Source organism: Aspergillus melleus, assembly GCF_016097325.1.
Source record: "Aspergillus melleus strain CBS 546.65 chromosome Unknown contig7, whole genome shotgun sequence".
NCBI lineage: Eukaryota > Fungi > Ascomycota > Eurotiomycetes > Eurotiales > Aspergillaceae > Aspergillus > Aspergillus melleus.
This window is the reverse complement of record NW_025763376.1, coordinates 2,059,783-2,081,706: the sequence shown is the minus strand read 5'-3', so window position 1 is coordinate 2,081,706 and position 21,924 is coordinate 2,059,783. Positions and strand designations below refer to the sequence as shown.

Genomic DNA, 21,924 nt, shown 5'->3' with positions numbered 1-21,924 from the left:
TAATCAGATCGCAAAATGCAGGAATACCACCTTGACGCCTCCATTCTTACCCAGGTTGCTACTAAAACGGTTATTATCACTGGCGCAGCCAATGGCATCGGCGCCGCAACAGCGACATTGTTCAACGCGCATGGCGCCAACGTAGTCATCTCCGACTTGGAATCATGCCGTGAGAGGGCCGAGTGTCTCATTCAGTCCTTCGCTCATCCCGACCGCGCGGTCTTCCTTGCAGCGGATATTCTCAACTGGACTGACATGACCACGCTATTCAACCAGGCTGCGCAGAAATTTGGATTGGTCGATATCGTAATCGCTAATGCAGGAACTATGGAATCCAGCCCCGTGCTAGACCTGAATGATGTTGACGACGAGGGAAACCTGACAGAATCAGTGGAGGGATTCAGAGTGATCGACATCAATTTGAAAGGGACATTGAATAGTATGAATCTCCATCCCTTCAGGCTCTCCTCATCACATCCATAGCTAGCATGGCAAGTCGACTAATCACCGAAGAGAAAGCCCTCCGCCTCGCAATGCATCACATGAAACTCAACAGGACTCCCGGCTCGATCGTGCTATTAGCGTCCACATCTGGCTATTTCGGTGGTACGGGAGTTGCAGCCTACGTTGCCTCAAAACACGGCGTCATCGGGCTTCTGCGGGCTTCTCAGCAGACGGCGCAAAAGTACGGGATCCGAGTCAATGCAGTCGCGCCTTTCTTCACGCCGACGCAGATCACGGCTGGGTTCGCGCAGAAGTGGGAAGAAGCTGGTTTGGACGCGAACACGCCACAGGGCGTGGCGGGGGCGATTGCGAATATCGCGGTAGATGAGGGTGCGAGAGGGGAGTGTATTCTTGTAAGCTGCTCGTTAACTCCTAGCCATTTGATGGGGAGATTGACGAGCTCAGGTCGCGGGGAAGTATATCCGGCAGATGGAGTCCACCAGAGCGCAGCTTCTTCCCGACTGGTTGGGACAAGACGTGACCGCGTTCATGGGCCGAGCGATGCAGTTTTTCGTGGGGATCGGTGGCTATGTCTTGCCTCAATGGCGCGGCTGAATCACAGATCGGATCTGACACGCGTACTTATTGGTGCTGATCGTCTCGCAATATTAAAATGTGTCACTTCCCCTGAGGCAGATCCGACGGTGATCATCCACATGCATTGGTTCGGTGTCCGATCATCAAACCCAATGCGGAGTACGGAGTACAAAGTCTGATAGAGCATATCTGCAACACCGCCACTCATGCAAGGGGAGGCCCCCATGATCCACGTCATTCATTACTCTACTGGGTCAGCCTATTTCTTGCGGTCTGCATAACTTGGGACCTGCGTTGGCATTCCAACATCCCACTGGGCCAATCATTCCCGCGAAAGACCAAACGCTGATGCAGAAGGGAATGCACCGAACCCGCTAACTCCCAAAATTGATGGTGATGACGACTTCCCAGGTGTGATTTGCTCTATTATAAACTTCATAATGAGGCGATTTCACAGTTTCTGCGACCTGCGGTGCTGTCTCATCCGTATGTAAGTAGGTCGCAGGCAGCCCAACAATATGGATGACACCCCTTTTTGGCATCAATAGCTTTTTCCATCATCCCTTGCGCGACGGAATCCCCTCTCCCACTCTAGTGGCTTGTGTCCATAGAGCAAAAGCCCTTTACTTCACCAAAGTGACAGGTATATTTAACTCTCTCCAGAAGGTATGTGTGATTTCAGAGTTTTTCCAATCTTTTATTAAATTCACCGATGCTGTACAACCGGATTGAATTGCGCCGCTTCACCTTGTCCGCCGCAACTCTGCCCCATTTATGACGCCGCCGTGTCCAAACTCCCTCCCTGTTATGGTATTCATATCGCTTTCGATGTTAACGTTGAGCAAATGAAATGGGTAGAGGAATAGAATTAGTCGAAGTTGTCGCTGCAAAGGCTGACAATGGCAACCAAGGCGGTTCCAAGAAGGGCCCTCGCACTAGCATTCAGTGCTTTGGCGACGAATATAATAATATTAATAGCCCACACGCCAACCCGGATCTAGAATGTTGTCACCAAGAAAAACCGGGACTGGAAGGGGGCTGGAAACCAGGCGTCCCAGAATGTCTCTTTATGACTTGTATTTGCATCCTAGTGGCGATGGATGCATTTAACGCCGTGGTGGTTATTCCTTTGGTTCCTGTATGTCTTCGATTGCAGCTCGGGCAGGCCAAAAACCTGGCAAAGCTACCGAACTAGCCACCCGCTAACGTGCATGTTTTCTTTCCAAACAGGAATTGGCCAACGATCTAGGTCAGCCCCTCGAAAATGTCCTATGGATCAATACATCCTACTTCCTCGCCAATGCAGCAAGTCAAACGATCTCATCTATGCTGGCGGATGTATTCGGGCACGGGCCGATCCTTCTTTCTGCAGTGGTACTCGCAACAATCGGAACAGGTGTCTGCGGGGGTGCGTTCAACTTGGCTGGTTTAATCGCCGGTCGATCACTCCAGGGAACAGGTGGTGGTGGAATTTTGGCTGCATCGTTTCTGATCATCACGAATTCGATACCCAAGTATTATCAGCTTCAGTTCTCGAACTATGTTTTCCGTGCGCAGGTGACGGGGTCTATCGTTGGTGCTATTCTGGGTGGACTTTTTGGCGACTATGCAACGACAATCTGGCTATTTTATTCCAGCTTTGTATTCTGCGCCGTGGGAATGCTTGTCGTTCCTTTCGCCGTGGACTTGCGAGGATGTGGACAGGGCAAGACGGGCTATATATGCAAACTGCGCCGGACAGACTGGCTGGGCTCGCTCCTCATTCTGCTAGGAGTTGGATGTCTTTTGATCGGAATTAGTTGGGGTGGCACACGCTTTGCATGGGATACGGCAGCCACATTGGCGCCGATATGTGTGGGCGCAAGCCTGCTGCTCGTCTTGGTCGCTTACGAGCGATTCTGGACGGTGCATCCGTTTTTCAGCTCCGCCATGTTTAAGTCGCTCTCGACGACCATGATACACATTAGTGGATTTATCCACGGACTCATCGTTAGTCTTCCCCGGATTATACGTCCCCACAACCAACCTTCACATGAGTATAGCTAACCAAAATGACAGATATCAGCTCACCTCCACTTTCTACCCCTCTACCTCATCTTCGTCAAATACCTCCCCCACGCCCTAACCGGCCTAGGCCTCGTAGCCCTCGTCGCACTCGCCCTCCCCTTTCTCATTCTCGTCCAAAAAGTACGCCTCCTCTCCCACCAACCAAACCTAAACCCTTGGATCCTTCGCCTCGGCTGGGCCCTCGCCACCATCTCAACTGGCTGTCTCACAATCCTCGACTTCAAGACACCGACCTCGGCTTGGGTCATCCTCTTTCTCATCTGTGGCCTCTCCCACGCCCTCCTCACCCCTTCTTTCATCCGATGCATGTTCACACGTCCCTTTGACCCCGATAGCGACTCGGAGTCCGACACCGACACAGACCCCTTCCCAAAGGGGTACGCTAAGCGCAAAATCCCGCCGATCCTACTGCACTCTATCCTGAGGACATGGGGCATGTGTATTGCCATTCCTATTAGTGGGACCATCATGCTCAATCAGTTGTTCTGGGACGTGGAGAGGCGGTTCCCGTTTCCCGGGGAGGTTTCATTTATGGTTGAATTCGGGGCGTTGATGCCTGGTGGCGAGAGAGATGATTACGTCGATGGATTTAGGGTTCTCTGGCCGGTTTGTACGGGTGTTGCGGCTCTGGGGGCCGTGTTGGGGGGTGTTTGGGGGAGGGTGAGGTAGTATTCTGCTTTCTATGCTTGTTGAGGTGAGGAGGGATTTGTGGATTAGAAATTGGATTGACATCTGTGAAGCGCCGAGTAATACTGAGTGCTCACGTCTCTGTTGTAAGATATGCAGCGATGAAAATTGGGATTATACCTACCTCTAGATGATAGCATTTTGGGCAGGCATACAGATTTACAATGATGGCATGCTGCATGGTCTAGATGGTCGCTTTTCTGTATCAAGATCTCTTCATCAGTTCTATTGATCTGGTTCAATCGCGCATATAGAGCAACCTGTCCTCCTCAAGAGCCATCTGTCTCCTTGTAACTTTCCACATTCCTCGAGGAAACCACACGAGACAGGGAACCTCTCAGGCAACAAGGCCGCAAGGCCACAACAAAATCACCAGGCAGTAAGGCAATAAGGCAATAAAGGTCTTTCTCCTCAATTCGGTTAGAGCATTCCAAGATCACGTGTTGTCGTGCCCGTGTCCCGCGTCCGGAAGGCACCCGCTGCGGCTGTCGATCCTCTCTTGACCCAGTCCAGACAGCGCGACCTGATGGTCTTGTTGTGCAACCAATTGCTGATTCCAATCTCGATTATGATCATGGCAGGCTTGCGCAGAAACAAGGGCTCCTTACAGAACCTTCAGCCGACACCTGTGCGGCTGATTGCACTTGCTGGTCTCATGACTGCCAGGTCTAGTCCAAATGTCAATTGATGGAGCTAGCATGCCGTCTCTATATGCATCCATAGACTTTGTGGTCCAGTGAGCTCCATCCATTTAGAAGAGAGGCCAAAAAGAAATATCAATACCTCGACGATGATTGGAGGCCCTGATCGGGAGCGAGGGACGGGACGAACAAGTCGAGTCATGACTTATGAGAATGTGGCGCCGGAAGCGGACATCACATACTTGCATGGTATGTATGTATGCACAGCTGTCCGTTCTCATCAGCCAGCCACGCATATAGTTCCCTTTAACCAGTGTCGGGTTGTCTACAAAACCCCCCCAATCTCACGGTCTTGGGGGGTGTTCGGTGCTCTTTCTCATCGATCAGACCTGAACAGAACAAGCACAGTCTACCAACATGTCTCCTCCCGCTGCCATCTCCCCACCGCCGAGCACCAAGACCAGAGAGGACATTTTCAATGAGCCCGATTGGAACAAGGTTCATAGTCATCGCGTTGGCCTCCGGAACAAAGATGATCGGTTCCCGGGTCTTACGCACGATGGGGATGATCCGCGATTTCAGCTAGAGGAGCTGTCAGAGAAGGAGGTGGAGATGTTGCAGGCGATGAAGGCCAAGGGAGAGTTGCTTACGGTGAGGGATTTCATGAAGGACCAGGAGGTAAGTGGTTGCTTTGTCCTTTTCTTTTTCCTTTCGATCTCTTAAGGGGAAATAGGCTAATTCTATTTCGTTCAATAGGATTTCCACTTAACTCGACCGGAAGTGCATCCTAAGCACTGGCGATACGTGTTGCATACGACCGAAGACTTCATTAAATATGAGGAGGACTGGCCGATCAACAAGAAGGATCCCAAAAAGCCGCATACGCAGGCTAACGGCATCAACGGGACGGCAAATGACAAGTACACCCCTGAGCAACTGGCGTTCCTGAAGAATCTCCAGGATGAAGCTGAGTATTTCCGCACCTTGAAGATCAACGACGGAAAGGGCGTTTCTCCCGTGAAAGATGCGCCTATGCCTGCGGATGTCAACGACCAGGACAAGCTCACGCCCGATAATTGGGTCCCTCGGTCGGATCGTCTCATTCGGCAAACCGGTAGGCATCCTCTCAATGCAGAGCCTAACCTATCGGAGCTTCTGGATGCAGGTATCATCACTCCCAGTTCCCTGCACTATGTCCGCAGCCATGGCCCCGTGCCACATCTTCTGTGGGAAAATCATAAGCTCGAGATATCGGCAGGAATATCCTTGAGCTTATTCATGGATGACTTGGTGGACCAATTCCAGAGCATCAACATCCCCGTTGTGCTTGCCTGTGACGGCAACCGTCGAAAAGAAGTCAACATGGTCAAGCGAAGCATGGGATTCAATTGGGGCGCCGGAGCAGTCAGCTGCGCATACTGGAAGGGTGTGCTTCTACGCGACGTGTTAATCATGGCGGAAATCGAGCAATTGATGGCGGATTATCCTAACCAACGTCTCTATGTCAACTTCCAAGGGTCGGAAACATGCGCCGAGGGCAAATACGAGACTTCTATCTCACTGGATCATATCATGAATCCGGAAAACGATGTATTACTGGCTTACGAGATGAACAATAACCCATTGCCCGCAGACCATGGGTACCCCGTCCGACTCATTGTTCCTGGATTTGTCGGCGGTCGTTGTGTCAAATGGTTGCAAAGCATCTGGGTAACGGACAAGGAAAACGACAGTCACTATCATATATATGACAACCGTGTGGTTCCCAGCTTTGTGGAGGATAGATCCTCGGATTTTGGCAAAGCCATGTACAATCATCCCAGCACGGCATGCATGGAACAGATGCTGAACTCGGTCATCATGAGACCTGATCATGGTGAAAAGATTAAGCTTGAGGGTGCCAAAAACGGAGAGAAATACCGGGTCCAGGGATACGCATATAATGGTGGTGGGAATGAAATCCAACGTGTCGAGATTAGCTTGGATGGAGGGAACAGCTGGCTGTATTGTACACGTCAGGTGAGCTTAACACAGGGTTGCCCTCCGATTTGCATGGCCCTTTACTTACCAGCGACAGTATCCGGATGCACCCCTGCGTCATGGACGAAAGTTCTGGACATGGCTGCACTGGTACAATGATCTTCCCATCGCGGAACTTCTGAAAGCGGAAAGCATCACAGTTCGATGCTGGGATGTCAACAAAAATACGCAACCAGAGAAAATCCGGTGGAATCTTGAGGGGTGAGTTAAACGCTTCTCCTGCTCATCATTGCATTGGCTTACTGGTCACAGAATGATGAACAATGCCCAGTTTGTGGTAAAGTCGGAAATTGTTCAAGACCCGGATACCTTTAAATCTGTCCTACAATTCCGCCATCCAACTAATGCGAGCGGCGATGGTGGATGGATGGCGTCCTCCCGCGCGAATCAGATTAACGACTGGAAGCAAGAGGGTGACACGCCGGTCACGCAATACGATCGTGAAGAAATCGAAAAGCATTCGACCGCAACGGACTGTTGGCTCGTCATCAATAACAAAGTATACGACGCGACCAGCGTTCTCGGGTGGCATCCAGGGGGTCAAGCCGCCATTTTAGCACACGCAGGCCGGGTACATATGCAGACAACGGACGAGTTTGAGTCTATCCATGATACTCAGGCTCACGAGGAACTTCAAAGTTTGTCATGCCTGTTCTAACACATGGATATCGCTAATTACGTCACAGAACACATCATTGGCGTGGTTACAAAGAACACGCAGGACTATATGAAACAGCTCGCAGAAGAGGAAGCGAAGAAAGAAGCCGATGAATCGCATGACAAACCTGACATGGCCCTGAAACATCACAAGTATGCTATACGCTTCCCTGTCCAAGTCACACACTAACATTTCCAAGATGGATCCAAGCCAAGTTTCTGCAAAAGACTGCAATCTCTAACGACACGAATCGGTATAAGTTCTCCTTGCCAGACGGCAAGAAGCTCGGTCTAGAAACCGGGCAGCATGTGCAAGTCGGATTCCACTTTGAAGATAAAATGGTCTTCCGGTCATATACGCCCGTCAGACCGGTAACAGAAGAAGAGGAAGACGGAACATTTGACCTCGTCGTCAAAACCTACAAGCCCGATCTGCAGCAACCAGGCGGCACGATGAGCAACATCCTCGACTGTCTGCGCGAGCATCAAGAGATCGACATCACCGGGCCGACCGGCGAGATCCGCTACCAAGGGAACGGAAAGTTTCTGATTGACGACGTGGAGTACCATTTTGATCGCATTCAGTTGATTCTTGGCGGCTCTGGAATCACCCCCGGCTACCAAGTCATCGCGCGTATCTTGTCTTCTCCAGAGGATAAGACGCAGATCAAAGTCGTGGATTCCAACAAAACTGAGAACGACATCTTAATGCACGACGAACTGACCAAGTTTGAAGAGGAACATCCCGATCAACTTCGCGTTTACCATATCCTTTCCCGAGCAGACCCGAGCTGGACTGGACTGCGCGGGCATGTTGATGAGTCAATGCTCCGTAAATATGCGTTTGCGCCTGACGAGAAGACTGTCGCACTTCTATGCGGACCACCTGCCTTGATTACGGCAGTCGCGACGGCATTGGAAAATTGGGGGTATCACAAAGATCATAACGTTTTTGGATTTTAAGTTAAGGTCATCGAGCATCTACTCTCTACAATATACTGCGCAATTCAGCCCTTGCTTTTTCAGTTATCTATTAATAATCACTTCTTCTTTTCCTCCTATTTTCCCTGGCGGCTCAAGAAAGAACAGGCGTTCATCTTTTCCTTGGCTATCATCGATTGAACCCATTGAAAGCGGTCTAGAGCATCTATTGCAACATTTACTTGTCTATAAATATCTTGTTTTCTTGATCAACATCCAGAGCTATCTCCGACCTCTATCCCGGTATAGGTTCTACCATACCGTTCAACGCTCATGTACCCTTTTCTTATTTGCCACAACCGACCGTCATATGCATTCGAGAAACAGAGATCTCCTTCCTTGAGCCCAATAGATATTTGTGAGGCCATATGTGTATACTCCGCCGATCTTATCGTCGACTGCCATATCCACAAACGCCGACTTAGGTTGAGTCCTACATATCTCAGGACATCCTCGTGGCAAACCTCGCGTTGTCTTCTCATCTGGCTGTATAGGCAAGCAACAGCGTCTTCTTCACTTGTTTCCGCCGAAAGTTGGGCGAAAAGGAGGTTGGTAGGTCATTGTTCCTCGGGTAGGGGGTTAGAAACATCAACCATATGTAATCGGCCTTTTTAGTCCGAATATCAAGCCTGGAAAGAACATTTCTTCCAAAGAACTGATTTAAATCCCGCGGAGATTGCACAGTATACATCTTCATGAATCATACATGGAAAGCATCGCCGAGCCTAACATCCCTATCATATATTGCCAAAGAGGGAAAAGGGGATAAAACGTAAGGAAAGAAGGATTTCATCTTTCTATTCGATCTTGCGCTAGACCAAGTCTACATGGCGTTTAATATATGAAAGTGAAAGACTTGATTATTCAAGTGGATTCCGAGTGAGACATGGACTAGTTCAATTAGCCTCTAGCCTCTAGTTAATCCCGCCTGTGGGCTGCAGACCGTAGACTGCCGGCATGGGCATAACTGTCAGGTACGGACTACAGAGTAATGCTGCTATTTAAGCGTGCAATTTGCATGGATGAGTGCGTACGCATGGAGTCTAGCAATTTAAGGCTAAATGCTCCGTTGAAAGGTTAATTAATGTATATTAATCGGGTTCTAGAACGATGCATGGTGGTTAGGAGATTGTGCCCGGAAAGGCTCAGGGTTAGTTGACAGAGACAATCATCCGGTGAGGCTTGATTTTTCATCCGGATTTTTATTAGGTTTGCTCTTTCTCATGGTCAAGTAAATTTCCCAAGTACAATTTCTCATTCTCTGTTGTGCTACTCTTATTCTCGTCTACGTCAATCTGCATATCTCAACGAAGCACTGCCACATCTTCCATTCGTTCAATTGATTGTCTCAACATCATGCCATCAGCCACCGTCCGTCACCTTTAGCATTATCCCCGAGTAATCAAATCCTGCGACCCTCTGAGCGGAAGAGCCTAATTGGAAGGACTTGAATCAGTCTTCGTCGGGCCCCGCATGGCGCACAATCCGGTCTCCAGCGAAGCAGAACAATCTTGGACGGTGGGCGGTGGCACTGCAGCCCGCTGAATAAGCTTTATTTCAAGCAAGCTTATACTCTAATTGCGAGCTAGCCTGGTGGTAATCAAAATATATTAATGTCATTTCCCGGTGCCCGGAGGCTAGGACAATTTGGAAAGCTAGATGAGTGGTAGGATGGGATTGAGTTGCCTTCTTGGGTGATGTACCGCTGAAAACCAGACAGTTCTTAGCTTGGCGTTGTTACTTGTAAGGCTAGAATGACGGGTTGGTTATTGATGTATTCAATTGTGACTATATTATCGCGCCTGCTGACTGCTTTCTGTGGACTTTGGCGATTAAAGATTCCTCGGAAGTCGACGGAATCTTGAACAGAACGGTAGTTTCACGTTCTGGAAGCATTCGACGGAGTAGGACGGAGAACGATATGATCTGAGAATTTTATATCCCAAAGACCGAGTCGGTGGGCCGGTGGATCGGACTATCACCGTTCCTGGCTGGAGGGTGTCCACATTAGCCACGATCTCAAACGGAGTTAAAGAGTTTTCACTTTTCACGCCGTACAGCGTATAATTTGCCCCTTTAGTGCTAATAGAAATGACGAAAATTCAGACGGGAGAAAGAGGGCTGGTCGAGGGGAGCTTACAGATTGCTTGTCATATTGTCGAGATAAGGCGAAGGAATATGACATCTCCGGTCAGCAGTCACCCAGACAGCGCCTAACAGTAACGATATATTACTCCGTGCTGATTATTCTACTCTCGCTCCAATTTCGGCAGTTGTCCGGCACCCCAGAGCAAGTCGCCAAGACGGAGTAATTGCTTTTAACGTGAAAGCAGTCCACCGCCAGTCAGCAGTTCGAAGGGGGGAGACTATTCCCGGCCTAAGACTAAGAGCGCCTTAGTGGACATCGTGAAACACCGTAAATCTCCCGAATCACTCCACCGTCCACCTCCTCATTAACGGAATGGATCTACACGTTCGTGAACGCCGCAATGAGAAACGTGGTTGAGCACCGGACATGCCTGTTCTCCTCCAGGAATTTACCCACGCCGATGGGCCTCTGCCTCTTAGTTTCGGCGGACTGGAAACGGTGCGGTTTTACTCTGGGGCACTCGCCTGTTATCGCCGGCTGCCATGGCTTGTTTCACTGCCATGCTCGTGGACCCCAATTTATTCTTGCGGTCCGGTTTATTGGATGATTTGGATAGCGGTGATGATGGACTGGGTTCCATGTTTGTCTTCCCAGGGGGTAGGAGGCATGCATGGCCTTGCAAGGATTTTATTTCTCCGGAGATTCTATAGATATAAAGACCGGGGTTCCCTTCCCTCCATACGGCCTTTCTTTTCTTAACCAAATCATTCATTCATTCTTTTTCTTTTCCATTTTCTAATTTTAATTAATACCTTCTTTATTGGATTTCCTTTCTTTTGTCTCAAGTCATTCTCTCCATCATGAAGTACACCGGGCTTTTCAGCGCGGCGGCTGCTGCTTTCGCCAGCACTGCTGCTGCCATCAGCGTCTCCGGCGCCGCCGAGGGTTTCGCTAAGGGCGTGACTGGAGGTGGAAGCGCCACTCCTGTCTACCCTAACTCGATCGATGAGCTGGTCTCATACCTCGGCGACAGCTCTCCCCGTGTCGTTGTCCTGTCCAAGACGTGCGATCACCCGGTTCACTCTCAGTGGCTATCGATCTGATTCTGACATCTGTATAGTTTCGACTTCCGCGGAAGCGAGGGTACCACCACCGAGACTGGTTGCGCTCCCTGGGGTACTGGCTCCGGCTGCCAGCTGGCCATCAACAAGGACAACTGGTGCAACAACTACCAGTCCAGCGCCCCCTCGGTCTCTGTCAGCTAGTGAGTTTGGATACTTCAGTTTTGCAAGATTTAAGTTTCTTTGCTGACTCCTTTCCTTTCCAGTGACAACGCCGGTTCTCTCGGTATCACCGTCGCTTCCGACAAGACCATCATTGGTGAGGGCAGCAAGGGTGTGATCATGGGTAAGGGTCTGCGCATGGTCAGCGGTACCTCCAACGTTATCATCCAGTGAGTTTGCAATTGGTTCTGTATCTGGAAATATTCCTTAATGAATCATCCTCTAGGAACATCGCCGTTACCGACATCAACCCTCAGTACGTCTGGGGTGGTGATGCCATCACCGTCAACGATGCTGACAACATCTGGATCGACCACGTCACCGTACGTTGCTACACATCCATATGATATCTACCGAATCTAACCAGAACAGACTGCCCGTATCGGTCGCCAGCACATCGTCCTCGGAACCCAGGCCGACAACCGTATCACCCTCTCCAACAACTTCATCAACGGCGAGTCCGACTGGTCCGCTACCTGCGACGGCTACCATTACTGGGCCATCTACCTTGACGGTTCCTCCGACATGGTCACCATGAAGGGCAACTACATCTACCACACCTCCGGCCGCTCCCCCAAGGTCCAGGGCAACACCCTCCTGCACGCCGTATGTCCCTTCACTACCTACCATCCCATATAGAACCCCACCACTAACCCACCCCTTCCAGGTCAACAACTACTGGCACGACAACACCGGCCATGCCTTCGAGATCGGCGAGGGTGGCTACGTTCTCGCCGAGGGCAACGTCTTCCAGAACATCAACGTCGTCGCCGAGTCCCCCATCAACGGTGCCCTGTTCACTGCCCCCGACGCCAACACCAACAAAGTCTGCTCGTCCTACCTCGGCCGCTCCTGCGAGCTCAACGGCTTCGGCAGCTCCGGCACCTTCAACCAGGCCGACGAAAGCTTCCTGGCTAACTTCAAGGGCAAGAACATCGCTTCGGCCTCTGCCTACGGCAACGTTGCTTCTAGCGTCTCCTCCAGCGCTGGCCAGGGCCATCTGTAAGCGGTTTAAACGCTACTTTTTACTTCCACTTCCCTTGCAGATCCTCGTGAAACGTCCCTAGTGGACGAGGAGATCATTTCATGCATGGATGAGATTGTTTGAGACTTTCTCTTTTTTTAGATATATAACTTGTGCCTGTTGCATATGTTCCTAGTGAATATTAGTCTAATTTGGTTCAATGAAACCCTGGGTGGTTTTATTTACACATGATTTTCTTCCTTTCTGGTAAACTTGCAGAGTACACCGGTAGAGACACAGGTCACGAGATCCATGTAGCCCTGACTCTTCCTTTCTTATCAGATGCAGTTTGACTTCCTGGATGCGACCGAATCTTAACAGAACGTCTAAATGAATGACTTAGCACTCGCAGCTCAGACCAAGATCACCGGTTCGTGCAGATCTTTAATCTACCGGGACGAGTCAATCGCCAGTTCAGCGTTCGCAAGGTCGTTTCACTAAATAGCCCTACCATGGAAGATCATAGGTATCACTTCGATGAAACGTTCCCAGACCCAAATCCCATCGATGATTCTAGACCATTAGGAGTATGAACTTTTTGGGTAACCGTTCACACGATCTTGATCAATAAGGTTTTATTTGTATCACAGTCACACTAGGTGGAGGGTCCACTGTCGGGGATGCTTTGCTTCGGTTCAGGCCCCTGCGTCTCGGGTTTGTTTCAATGGTTTACATGAGGACTGGAACGATATTAGATCATAATCTGGGAATGGGGGTTGGATTATAGCGAAATGATAAGTGTCCAATTGGGCGATAGATTGATCATCCAAGACAGTGTGTAAAAAGTGTTAATTATTTGGAGTTTTCGTTTTGGAATATTTTTGAACCAACAAAGTGTGCTGAGCAGAATTCCCTATAATTTCGTGAGAAGGTTGTCCTCAGGCCAATATGACCGAAACGGACTAGCGGCAGTGGAAATGCCTTTTTGCCGACGGGGATGCCTTTATGCCTCAGGCGGCAGAACTTCACATGACGGCAACTTGCCGGAAAGTCGGTTCCGTTGCCCCTTTGGGACGGTGCCCTTGACGTAAGTACAAGTACCTTGTCAGGTAGTTGTGGAGGTCATGGTGTAATGTCATGCGAGCAGTAAGGATAACCTGCATGTAGAAGTAAAAGTAGGAAATCATGAAAATATATAGAAGTGTGAATCCAATGCTACAGGAATAAATATTCTTGACTGGCAAAATGTTTAAGCAATCAAAGTGTCGCCGTGTATCCCCGACGCTTGCAATTAGCCCACCCGTGATTGGCTGGCGGCTGCTGAGTCAGCCCCGTGACCGGCAGACCCGAGGTAACCCTCAGGCAAAAAGACTCGCAGCTCCCAAAGCGACCTCTTCCTTTGCCTCATCTCCTTCTGCTTTGCCTCAATTGCCGCTGGCTGGCTGCTCTGCTTCCTCTCCATCTCGGCTTCTTCTCTTCTCTTCACTTCTCCCCTCCTCCACTCCACTCTCCCCTCCTGCTTTCACTCTTTCCCTGCGGCTATTACCCGCCCTACGATTGGACTCTCCCTTTTCCGGCTTAATTTTCCCAAAAACCCTTGATTCCTGCGCGATCCACAAAAGCCACCATGGCCGCTCTTCGCTCGACCTCGCGCCTCGTCGCATCCTCGCGGCCTCTGTTCCGCCCCGCCGTCTTCGCTCGCTCCTATGCGACCGTCGACCCCGTCGCTCAAGCTGGCGGCTATGCCAGCACCAAGACCGTCCCCGAGACCAAGACCTCGACCAACCAGGACCCCAACATGTCCGAGAACCCTCGCGTGAAGAAGTTCCACGTCTACCGCTGGAACCCCGATCAGCCCACCGAGAAGCCCTCCATGCAGACCTACCAGCTGGATCTGAACAAGACCGGGCCCATGATGCTCGACGCGCTCATCCGGATAAAGAACGAGATGGACCCCACCTTGACTTTCCGGAGAAGTTGCAGAGAGGGTATCTGCGGTAGCTGTGCGATGAACATTGACGGTGTCAACACCTTGGCCTGCTTGTGTATGCCTTCCTTTTGCCATTCGGGCGGTGATGGAGGATGTGGCGCTAACAGGGAGAATAGGCCGTATCCCGACCGACACGGGGAAGGAGTCTCGCATCTACCCGTTGCCTCACACCTACGTTGTCAAGGATCTGGTTCCCGACTTGACGCATTTCTACAAGCAGTACAAGTCCATCAAGCCTTACCTGCAGCGTGAGACCAAGACCGAGGATGTAAGTCGACACCCGATCCTCCCGAGCCACGTGTGGCGAATCGATGCTAACGATATGTCGTGCAGGGTCTGGAGCACCGTCAAAGCCCCGAGGACCGTAAGAAGCTGGATGGTCTCTACGAGTGTATTCTCTGCGCCTGCTGCTCGACCTCTTGCCCCTCGTACTGGTGGAACGCCGAGGAGTACCTCGGTCCCGCCATCCTCATGCAGTCCTACCGCTGGATGGCCGATTCGCGTGACGAGAAGACCGCCGAGCGCAAGGCCGCGCTGGACAACAGCATGAGCGTCTACCGATGCCATACCATTCTTAACTGCTCGCGAACCTGCCCCAAGGGTCTGAACCCTGCCCGGGCGATCGCGGAGATCAAGAAGCTGATGGCCGCTCACTAAGGTGGATAATCTTGAAGGGAGAAAAAAAAGAGACTTGTGCGTTTATATTCTGTGATATTCTTTTGGCATCCTTCTTTTTTATTACCTTATCATTATTTCCTTTGATGTCTCATTTGTCGCTATCTAGCTTTTTCATTTCTTTTCCTTTTTTTGTTTTTATTCCCTCGGACTTGTGAGGTATTTCATGTCGGATGTTTCATTAGGTGTAAATTGTGAATATTCATTATCAGACAAACTTCTTTCACTTGGGGTTCTTCAATTGTACAGGTGGAGTGAATCAGTTACAGGTGTACATCAATGCCTAGCACTCCATTGGACTGAGTGCGGTTGATACCATAACCGCTTCAAGCGAATGAGAGAAGCTCAATTAATGCTGATGCGACGGTCGGCAACCTGGTCGGCATTCCTTTGGCAAGACGAGAGAGTTGCCATATAGAGCTATGAATGAAGGTGGATAACATCTCAATTGGGCTTTTAGCACAGTTGGTAGTGCGCCCGCTTTGCATGCGGGAGGTCAGGGGTTCGATTCCCTTAGAGTCCATCTTTTTTTGTTTTAAATGTCACTTCACCGGACAGTGTCCGTTTACTTCCTACACGTTGTATTGATCTTCTGGTCTTTTTTTATAATTTATTAGTTGGCGTGTCTGTTGCCCATTTATAAATCTAGCCGTTATGGTTGTCTTTTACTGTTTCATGATCGAGATCAGGGGGGCAATTTCATCCGGTGCCTGGGTGGAAATATATAGTTGTCCGCCAATGAATCATACCCCCGAAGAGCTTCTTATATTCGCAATAGTAATTTGAACAAACAAATAATATCATCCGCCCAATAAGCAACTTGAATTCTCCACCTATTTCTCATCATAAGCTTATATACACAAGACGTCCAGCCATCCACAGCAATAGCCTGATCCTAGTATCTCACTCAACCTGTATAGCAACCAGAGGTCGAAAGATAGAAAGACAAGGAGAAGACAGAAAATCAAGGATACCTCCCCGACGACTTCAACATATCCATACACCTCTCCACAGCCTTCTGCATCTCATCCGTCGCCTCCTCCAACAGCGTCGTCAACGGCACCCGTCCCGCCTTCTCCCTCTGCACCCTCACATACTCATTATTCAACACCTTATTGATATTGACCTTCGACACGCCACACTCAATGCACTTCGTGAAAATCTCCTCCGTGAACGGATCCGCCCCATGAAGCACCAACCTCACCTTGTCCCCAACCTTCTCCCTAATCCCCTCCAACCGATCATACTCCAACTGAATCCCCCTGGGCCCATACTCGCCATGCACATTCCCAAACGCCGGCGCCAACCAATCAATCCCCGTATCCACAAACTCCTGACTCTCCTCAGGCGTCGTCAACAACCCCTCTAGATCAACCGTATCCGCCACGCCGTCCTCCCCGCCCTCGATGCGCCCCGGCTCGGCCTCCGTCGCGATGCCCCGCTCATTACAATAACGCACCAGCTCCCGCGTCAGGGCCAGATTCTCCGCCTTCTCGTAATGCGACATGTCCACCATGATACTGTCGAAGCCGCCCAGGTCCGCCGCGCGACGGATCATCTCGGGTGTCTGCGCGTGGTCCATGTGCACGGTTATCGGCACGGACGCGGCCCGCGCGGCTTCGGCTGCGGCGTGCACGAGCAGCCCCGAGGCGTAGGTCACGGCCCACGGGAAGAGCAGGATCATGGCTGGGGAGCGCTTGGCTTCGGCGGCGCGGACCGTGGCGAGGATTCCTTCGAGGTTGTAGCAGCACATGGCTGGGACGCCGTAGTGGTTCGTGGCGGCGTGGTCGAGGAGGGTGGTGGCACGGTTGGTGAGGGGCATTTTGGATGTATGTATTGGTTTGGTTGGGGAGGGAAAAGGGCGAGTTATGTAGTAGAGAGAGAGACAGAGAGTGAGAGAAAAGAAAATAGGAATCGGTAGAGAAGAAAGGATGGTTATAGATATAGGAGTTAATTTCCAGTTACCTTCCTGTTGATAGATGGGTTTATTGTGCCTGAGGTCGGGATATTTGTCCGAATGCCGGAGTTGCTCCGATTGACGTCAATCTATCCTTATTTACCGGAGGACTGATCTGCGATTTGGCGGGGTTGCCGAGAGAACAGTGTATAAACTTATAGGAATTATTAACTGGTTTCTTTCTATGGCGTTTTGTCCCTTGTAGTTTATTTTTTTAGGCCGTTGTTAGAACTAGCTCCGTATATTCACAATATTCGGATGCCTCACTCTATACCCCCCCCATTTATTACAGAGAAGGAGCGAGGGAAAAAGAATGAAAATTGAACTGTTTGGTTCACCTAGCTGGTGTTTGTTGTAAGACTCAAAAACCTCAAAAAAAACCTTTGTTTCAAGCACACCACCCTAGAGAAGCCTATCTCTGTAATGCCTGCATCAAAAAGACAAGACAACCGGTAGGTACAGTGTCGGAATTCCCCCCGCAGGATGTGGAATGCACAATATCATCGTGCATCTCCCGTCTTGAAGCAAATCCCGACGCGGAACGACCCCTACCGAAAAGAAAGATAGAGTCATCAAGCAAAATGCAGAATATGCATGCTAGATTAGATTTGGTACATGTACGGAGTTCCTCGGTTTTGCTACACCGACATTCCGGACTGCATGACTCAGTACATACACAGGTACGATATCGTATTTGGATCAAGACAGACGTATAATTCTACTTACAAAGCCGATGGCAAAATCTCAAACCTGGTTTCACTTGCTAGATCTGTAAAATGGAGCTCTAGAAACGGAGAGACGCAGATACATTGTCTCCTCCTTTGCTTATTGGGCGGACTTTTCGTTCATATGTTGCTAGGGACGGTCGGTCTTGACGCAGCCGATTTAATTAGGGCCTTTGAACAGTCATGCAATATTATCTCTTGAGGATTTTTAACTGTGACTTCCCCTGACTTCTAAGTTATTCACGATGGCATCAGAGCAATGATGAGGAGTGTGAATGACGAAATGACCTTCGTCTATCCATCAACCAGCCAATCTCACGCGAATCGAAACCGTCCATCAATTTATCCTATCGCCCTTCTAGGAGTTTAGCAGAATGATTATCCAGATTACGTCGTTCCTCGCCTATCCCGATGTCCAGAGAACGACAACATCATGGGATATTGTAAATAGAACCTCATAAGGTTGCGGTATGATGCGAATCCGGGAGTAAAGCGTAAAGCGTATAGATATTTAAGGAGAGGGGTTTGGACATAAATTCAGTTACTATACATACTCATATAAATACTATTCAATGCCATTCAGAACACCAAGACCAAGAGACAGAACCAGTCCATCATAGACCTTATTACCACCATCAAGCAACAATGCCAGACTCCGCAACCCTACATCAATATACTCGCCACTCAGCCCACCCCGATGTCAACAGCCACCTGATTACTCTGAAGGGTTACGATGTTTGTCTTCAGGTTCGTCCCCATCAAAGCAACAACATAAGTCCAAGAACCACAGGTTCATCGCCAACGTCCAACAGCTCAAAGTCCCCGACTACAATATCAAGTCGGATGGTGTCGAGCTTAACTTAGAGAAGCGCAAGAACCAGGAAACAAAACACCTCTTCAAAACCCTGCGCGCACACTTGGACTTTCACCTCTCGGCTTTCCAAAGAGCAGACAATCATGATGGCTCCCCGATACAACAAAGCATCGCAAGCGTCAATACCATCAGCCTTTTCTTTCCGGAGATTCGCCAAGAGAATATCAGGATCTGCATGGCGGCGTGGCTGGAGACGTTGTGTACGGTTGATGACCAACTCGAGGATATGAGTTTAGAAGACGCAGGGAAGGCGATTGAGGAGGCGATTGCGGTGTTGAAAGATGAACGTGAGTAAGCCATACGATTGAGGACTGGTCACAAAAGAAATACGATACTAATGGACCCCTTAACAACCCAGCCATCCACACCTCCAAACACCCCCCAATCACGCAAACAATCACCAAGTTCAAAACCCACTGCATGACGCACCACAACCGCTCCCTCTTAACCGGCTTCTTCTCAGAACTATGCACCGTATTCACAGGCCTCTTGCAAGAAATCCATCTCAAGAACGGATCCCTCCCTCAAACCCTCGACACCTACCTCGCCATCCGCCGCAAGACAATAGGTCTGAAACCCGCCTTCGCGCTAATACGAAGCGCCTACAACCAGCCCTACCCGCCCAGCAAAGAAACCACGCAGTTACAAAATGACATCGCCATCGTCGCAGGGCTACAGAACGACTTGATCGGGCTGGAGAAGGATATACGCACCGGGGAGGCCGTGAACGCGGTGGTGTTTCTACTGGGCGGGATGGAGATGAAGAAGAGCGGGAAGTGGGCGGTGGGGAACGAAGGTTTGAGAGCTGCGACGGGGGAGGTTTGCCGTTTGCATAATCTGTTTCTGGAGAGGGTTTTGAAGAGGGTTGAGAGGTTGGAGGCGAGGGCGAGGGTGGTGCCGGGAATGGAGATGGAAGCTGCGTTGGCGAGTTTGGAGGCGTCATTGATGCAGACACATTTTGAGTGGTGTACAAGTGCGAAGAGGTACCAGGCTAAGGCAGTTTAAAATGGATGTCGAGAGGTATAGAGGACTGGATAGGGGTTGGTTGTGGATGCAGCGATGCGATTTGATTCTTTTCGCCTGCTTCTACCCTGTTCGATTTCCTACTCTATCAAAGGAAAAACTTGCAAAAGCCAGAATTAGAAATGAGCAAGTAATTACGTGCCATTTTGTTGGTTATGCACGTTCCCGATTCCAGTCGCCCGCTTCTGAAGAAAGATGCTAGGATGCTGGCCAGACTTGATTTTGATCATGCAACACATCATCCAACCAGCAACACCCGAGGAATAGAACAAGACGTCTAGGCACCGAGGTTTCAAGCAAGAAAATGTTCCTGGCGGAAAGAGCACCTGCAGATAACAGTGTGTCATGCAAGGGAATATGTGCTTTATCTCCCGATTCTAACACCCGCAGGACCTAAGCTGACCCACTTGTCTTCAATGACGGAGGAGAAAATAGCCCTTGGAGATGAGATAAAGAGTGAAAGCTTGGGTTTGAGAAAATACATTCAGTCATCAAGATCCCGTCAGATCGTATACTATACGTTGTCAAACAAACAAAACCCATCACAGAGACAGCGGAAACGAAGCAAACCCTCAATACTCATACCCATAAGCCTTAATCACACTCGTACTGGCCTCCGCCCCGAACCCAGCCCTCTTAGCAACAAGTAACATATTCAACGCCGCATTAGCCAGATGCAACGGCACGTACAGGTCCCGCGCCTTCTGTACGACATTCTCCAACCTCTTAATTACCTCATCCACGGTCTGCGAGCCCCTGGGTGCTTGGGCCCCAATATTCCCCTCAATCATCTCCAATCCGCGCGTGACAAACACATTGCTGGCACCTGCAGCGTCGCTGACCAATCGGTAGAACTGCGTCATGTCCGCTTTGAGGTATCGGGCTAGGGAGACGGCTTCCGCGGCGGCAACGAGGTTGATGCCTAACATGAGGTCCAGAACGAGCTGGAGCGATTCTTGCGTTTGCTCTGTGGTGGGTAGGCTCTGCACGTCGGCGATGGGCGAGGAATAGTATTGGCGCACCATGGCGGAGTCGTCTTTGGGACCGTAGCCGTGTAACATGGCCGCGAGGTACGTTTGTTCGGCGGTGGAGCAGAGAGGCGTGGGGAATTTGTGTTGGCGGGCTTGTGAGGTGATGATACCCTACAGAAGGTGAATCATTGGTTAGTCAAAGACTCAGGGTGTGTCGTCATTGCAAACAGAAACGCCAAAGCAAGGGAGATGGCCACGTACGACATCCTTCAGGATAATGGTCAGCGCACTAGCGCCCGGGTTCCAGTCTTCGTCAACCATCCGAGGAAATCGATTCTCATGCATCCATGTCCAAGCATCAGACGCCATGATCTTACTGGCCGTGTCTCGGGCTTCCAGACCAAGATGGGCCGCCAGTCCTTGGGCCTCGCTGGCTCCCAGGATGTGAATGGCCGCCAGAACCTGATGAACCATCTTCATGTTGCTGCCGGCTCCCACGCCCCCGGGAACCAGATACAGCTTGCTCTCCGCCGAGAGAGTCTGAAGGAGGTCTCGACCGCTCTGGAGCGCCTCGTCCGACCCTCCGGCCATGATGGAGAGTGTTCCGTCGGCGGCGCGTTTGGCGCCACCCGAAACGGGACAATCAATGAAGTGGATATCCGACCGGCCGCGAGTCTGCAGTTCCGCGGCGACAGATTGAGCGTAAGATGCTGGCACGGTGGAACAGAGAAGGAGGGTGGCGTTCTGAGGGAGGTCTGGTATCGTCAGTGAGTCGGTCCGAAGGGGGTTTGATTGGGGAGGTCTTACGCTGCACAATTCCATCATCGGCAAACAGGACGGACTGCACTTGCGGCGCGGAGGCAACCATACAGACGTAGAATGATTTCCCCTCTGCGGAATCCTGCAGCGACGAGGCAGCGATGCCTCCAGCCGCTTGGAAGCGTTGCACTGAGGCCGGGAAGACGTCGAATCCGTGGACGGCGTGGCCTTGCGAGACGAGGTGGGTGGCCATACCGAAGCCCATGGCTCCCAGGCCGACGAATCCGATGGCGGGCTTTGACATTTTAGATTTTGTTGTTTGTTTGTGTTACTGTCGGGGAGACGGAATTGGAGATGCGATAGCGATTAATATAGGGCACGGCCGGCGTGGGATCGCTGCGAAGGCCGAGGTGGGATGCCCTCGGAGTTACGCCGAAGTCGACGAGGGGGTCGGATCGACTGGATCGACCAGGAACGTCAACTTTGGACTTGCACAGGCG

General features: G+C 50.6%; 8 protein-coding genes and 1 non-coding gene across 9 annotated transcripts; 7 read left to right on the top strand and 2 right to left on the bottom strand.

Annotated features, from left to right (window-relative positions):
- Positions 1 to 15: 15 nt before the first annotated feature.
- On the top strand, positions 16 to 483 carry LDX57_011652 (SDR family oxidoreductase; the record flags this gene model as incomplete). The annotated part of the gene is made up of 1 exon (XM_046093395.1): positions 16 to 483. The coding sequence occupies one exon, from the start codon at positions 16 to 18 to the stop codon at positions 481 to 483; it is 468 nt and encodes a 155-aa protein (XP_045949373.1).
- Positions 484 to 2,137: 1,654 nt separating this feature from the next.
- LDX57_011651 (uncharacterized protein) lies at positions 2,138 to 3,777 on the top strand (the record flags this gene model as incomplete). Its single annotated transcript, XM_046093394.1, has 3 exons — positions 2,138 to 2,179; positions 2,272 to 3,030; positions 3,100 to 3,777. The coding sequence occupies 3 exons, from the start codon at positions 2,138 to 2,140 to the stop codon at positions 3,775 to 3,777; spliced, it is 1,479 nt and encodes a 492-aa protein (XP_045949372.1).
- A 1,076-nt stretch (positions 3,778 to 4,853) lies between these two features.
- Positions 4,854 to 8,096, top strand: LDX57_011650 (putative nitrate reductase; the record flags this gene model as incomplete). The annotated part of the gene is made up of 6 exons (XM_046093393.1): positions 4,854 to 5,114; positions 5,193 to 6,455; positions 6,514 to 6,677; positions 6,729 to 7,114; positions 7,163 to 7,286; positions 7,334 to 8,096. 6 exons carry the CDS (start codon positions 4,854 to 4,856, stop codon positions 8,094 to 8,096), a joined length of 2,961 nt encoding a protein of 986 aa, XP_045949371.1.
- Positions 8,097 to 11,063: 2,967 nt separating this feature from the next.
- Positions 11,064 to 12,492, top strand: LDX57_011649 (polysaccharide lyase family 1 protein; the record flags this gene model as incomplete). The annotated part of the gene is made up of 6 exons (XM_046093392.1): positions 11,064 to 11,266; positions 11,324 to 11,467; positions 11,531 to 11,656; positions 11,713 to 11,809; positions 11,859 to 12,092; positions 12,154 to 12,492. 6 exons carry the CDS (start codon positions 11,064 to 11,066, stop codon positions 12,490 to 12,492), a joined length of 1,143 nt encoding a protein of 380 aa, XP_045949370.1.
- A 1,350-nt stretch (positions 12,493 to 13,842) lies between these two features.
- sdh2 (succinate dehydrogenase iron-sulfur protein subunit SDH2) lies at positions 13,843 to 15,439 on the top strand. The gene is made up of 3 exons (XM_046093391.1): positions 13,843 to 14,495; positions 14,557 to 14,708; positions 14,774 to 15,439. Exons 1-3 carry the CDS (start codon positions 14,078 to 14,080, stop codon positions 15,095 to 15,097), a joined length of 894 nt encoding a protein of 297 aa, XP_045949369.1. The 5' UTR covers positions 13,843 to 14,077; the 3' UTR covers positions 15,098 to 15,439.
- Positions 15,440 to 15,565: 126 nt separating this feature from the next.
- LDX57_011647 lies at positions 15,566 to 15,638 on the top strand. Its single transcript has one exon. It is a non-coding gene; the product is annotated as a tRNA-Ala (tRNA).
- Positions 15,639 to 16,079: 441 nt separating this feature from the next.
- LDX57_011646 (class II fructose-bisphosphate aldolase) lies at positions 16,080 to 16,937 on the bottom strand (the record flags this gene model as incomplete). Its single annotated transcript, XM_046093390.1, has 1 exon — positions 16,080 to 16,937. One exon carries the CDS (start codon positions 16,935 to 16,937, stop codon positions 16,080 to 16,082), a length of 858 nt encoding a protein of 285 aa, XP_045949368.1.
- A 1,505-nt stretch (positions 16,938 to 18,442) lies between these two features.
- LDX57_011645 (terpene synthase family protein) lies at positions 18,443 to 19,676 on the top strand (the record flags this gene model as incomplete). The annotated part of the gene is made up of 3 exons (XM_046093389.1): positions 18,443 to 18,544; positions 18,610 to 18,958; positions 19,030 to 19,676. 3 exons carry the CDS (start codon positions 18,443 to 18,445, stop codon positions 19,674 to 19,676), a joined length of 1,098 nt encoding a protein of 365 aa, XP_045949367.1.
- Positions 19,677 to 19,812: 136 nt separating this feature from the next.
- LDX57_011644 (uncharacterized protein) lies at positions 19,813 to 21,749 on the bottom strand. Its single transcript, XM_046093388.1, has 3 exons — positions 21,473 to 21,749; positions 20,927 to 21,420; positions 19,813 to 20,836 (listed from the first exon to the last, which is right to left on the bottom strand). The coding sequence occupies exons 1-3, from the start codon at positions 21,726 to 21,728 to the stop codon at positions 20,267 to 20,269; spliced, it is 1,320 nt and encodes a 439-aa protein (XP_045949366.1). The 5' UTR covers positions 21,729 to 21,749; the 3' UTR covers positions 19,813 to 20,266.
- Positions 21,750 to 21,924: the final 175 nt, after the last annotated feature.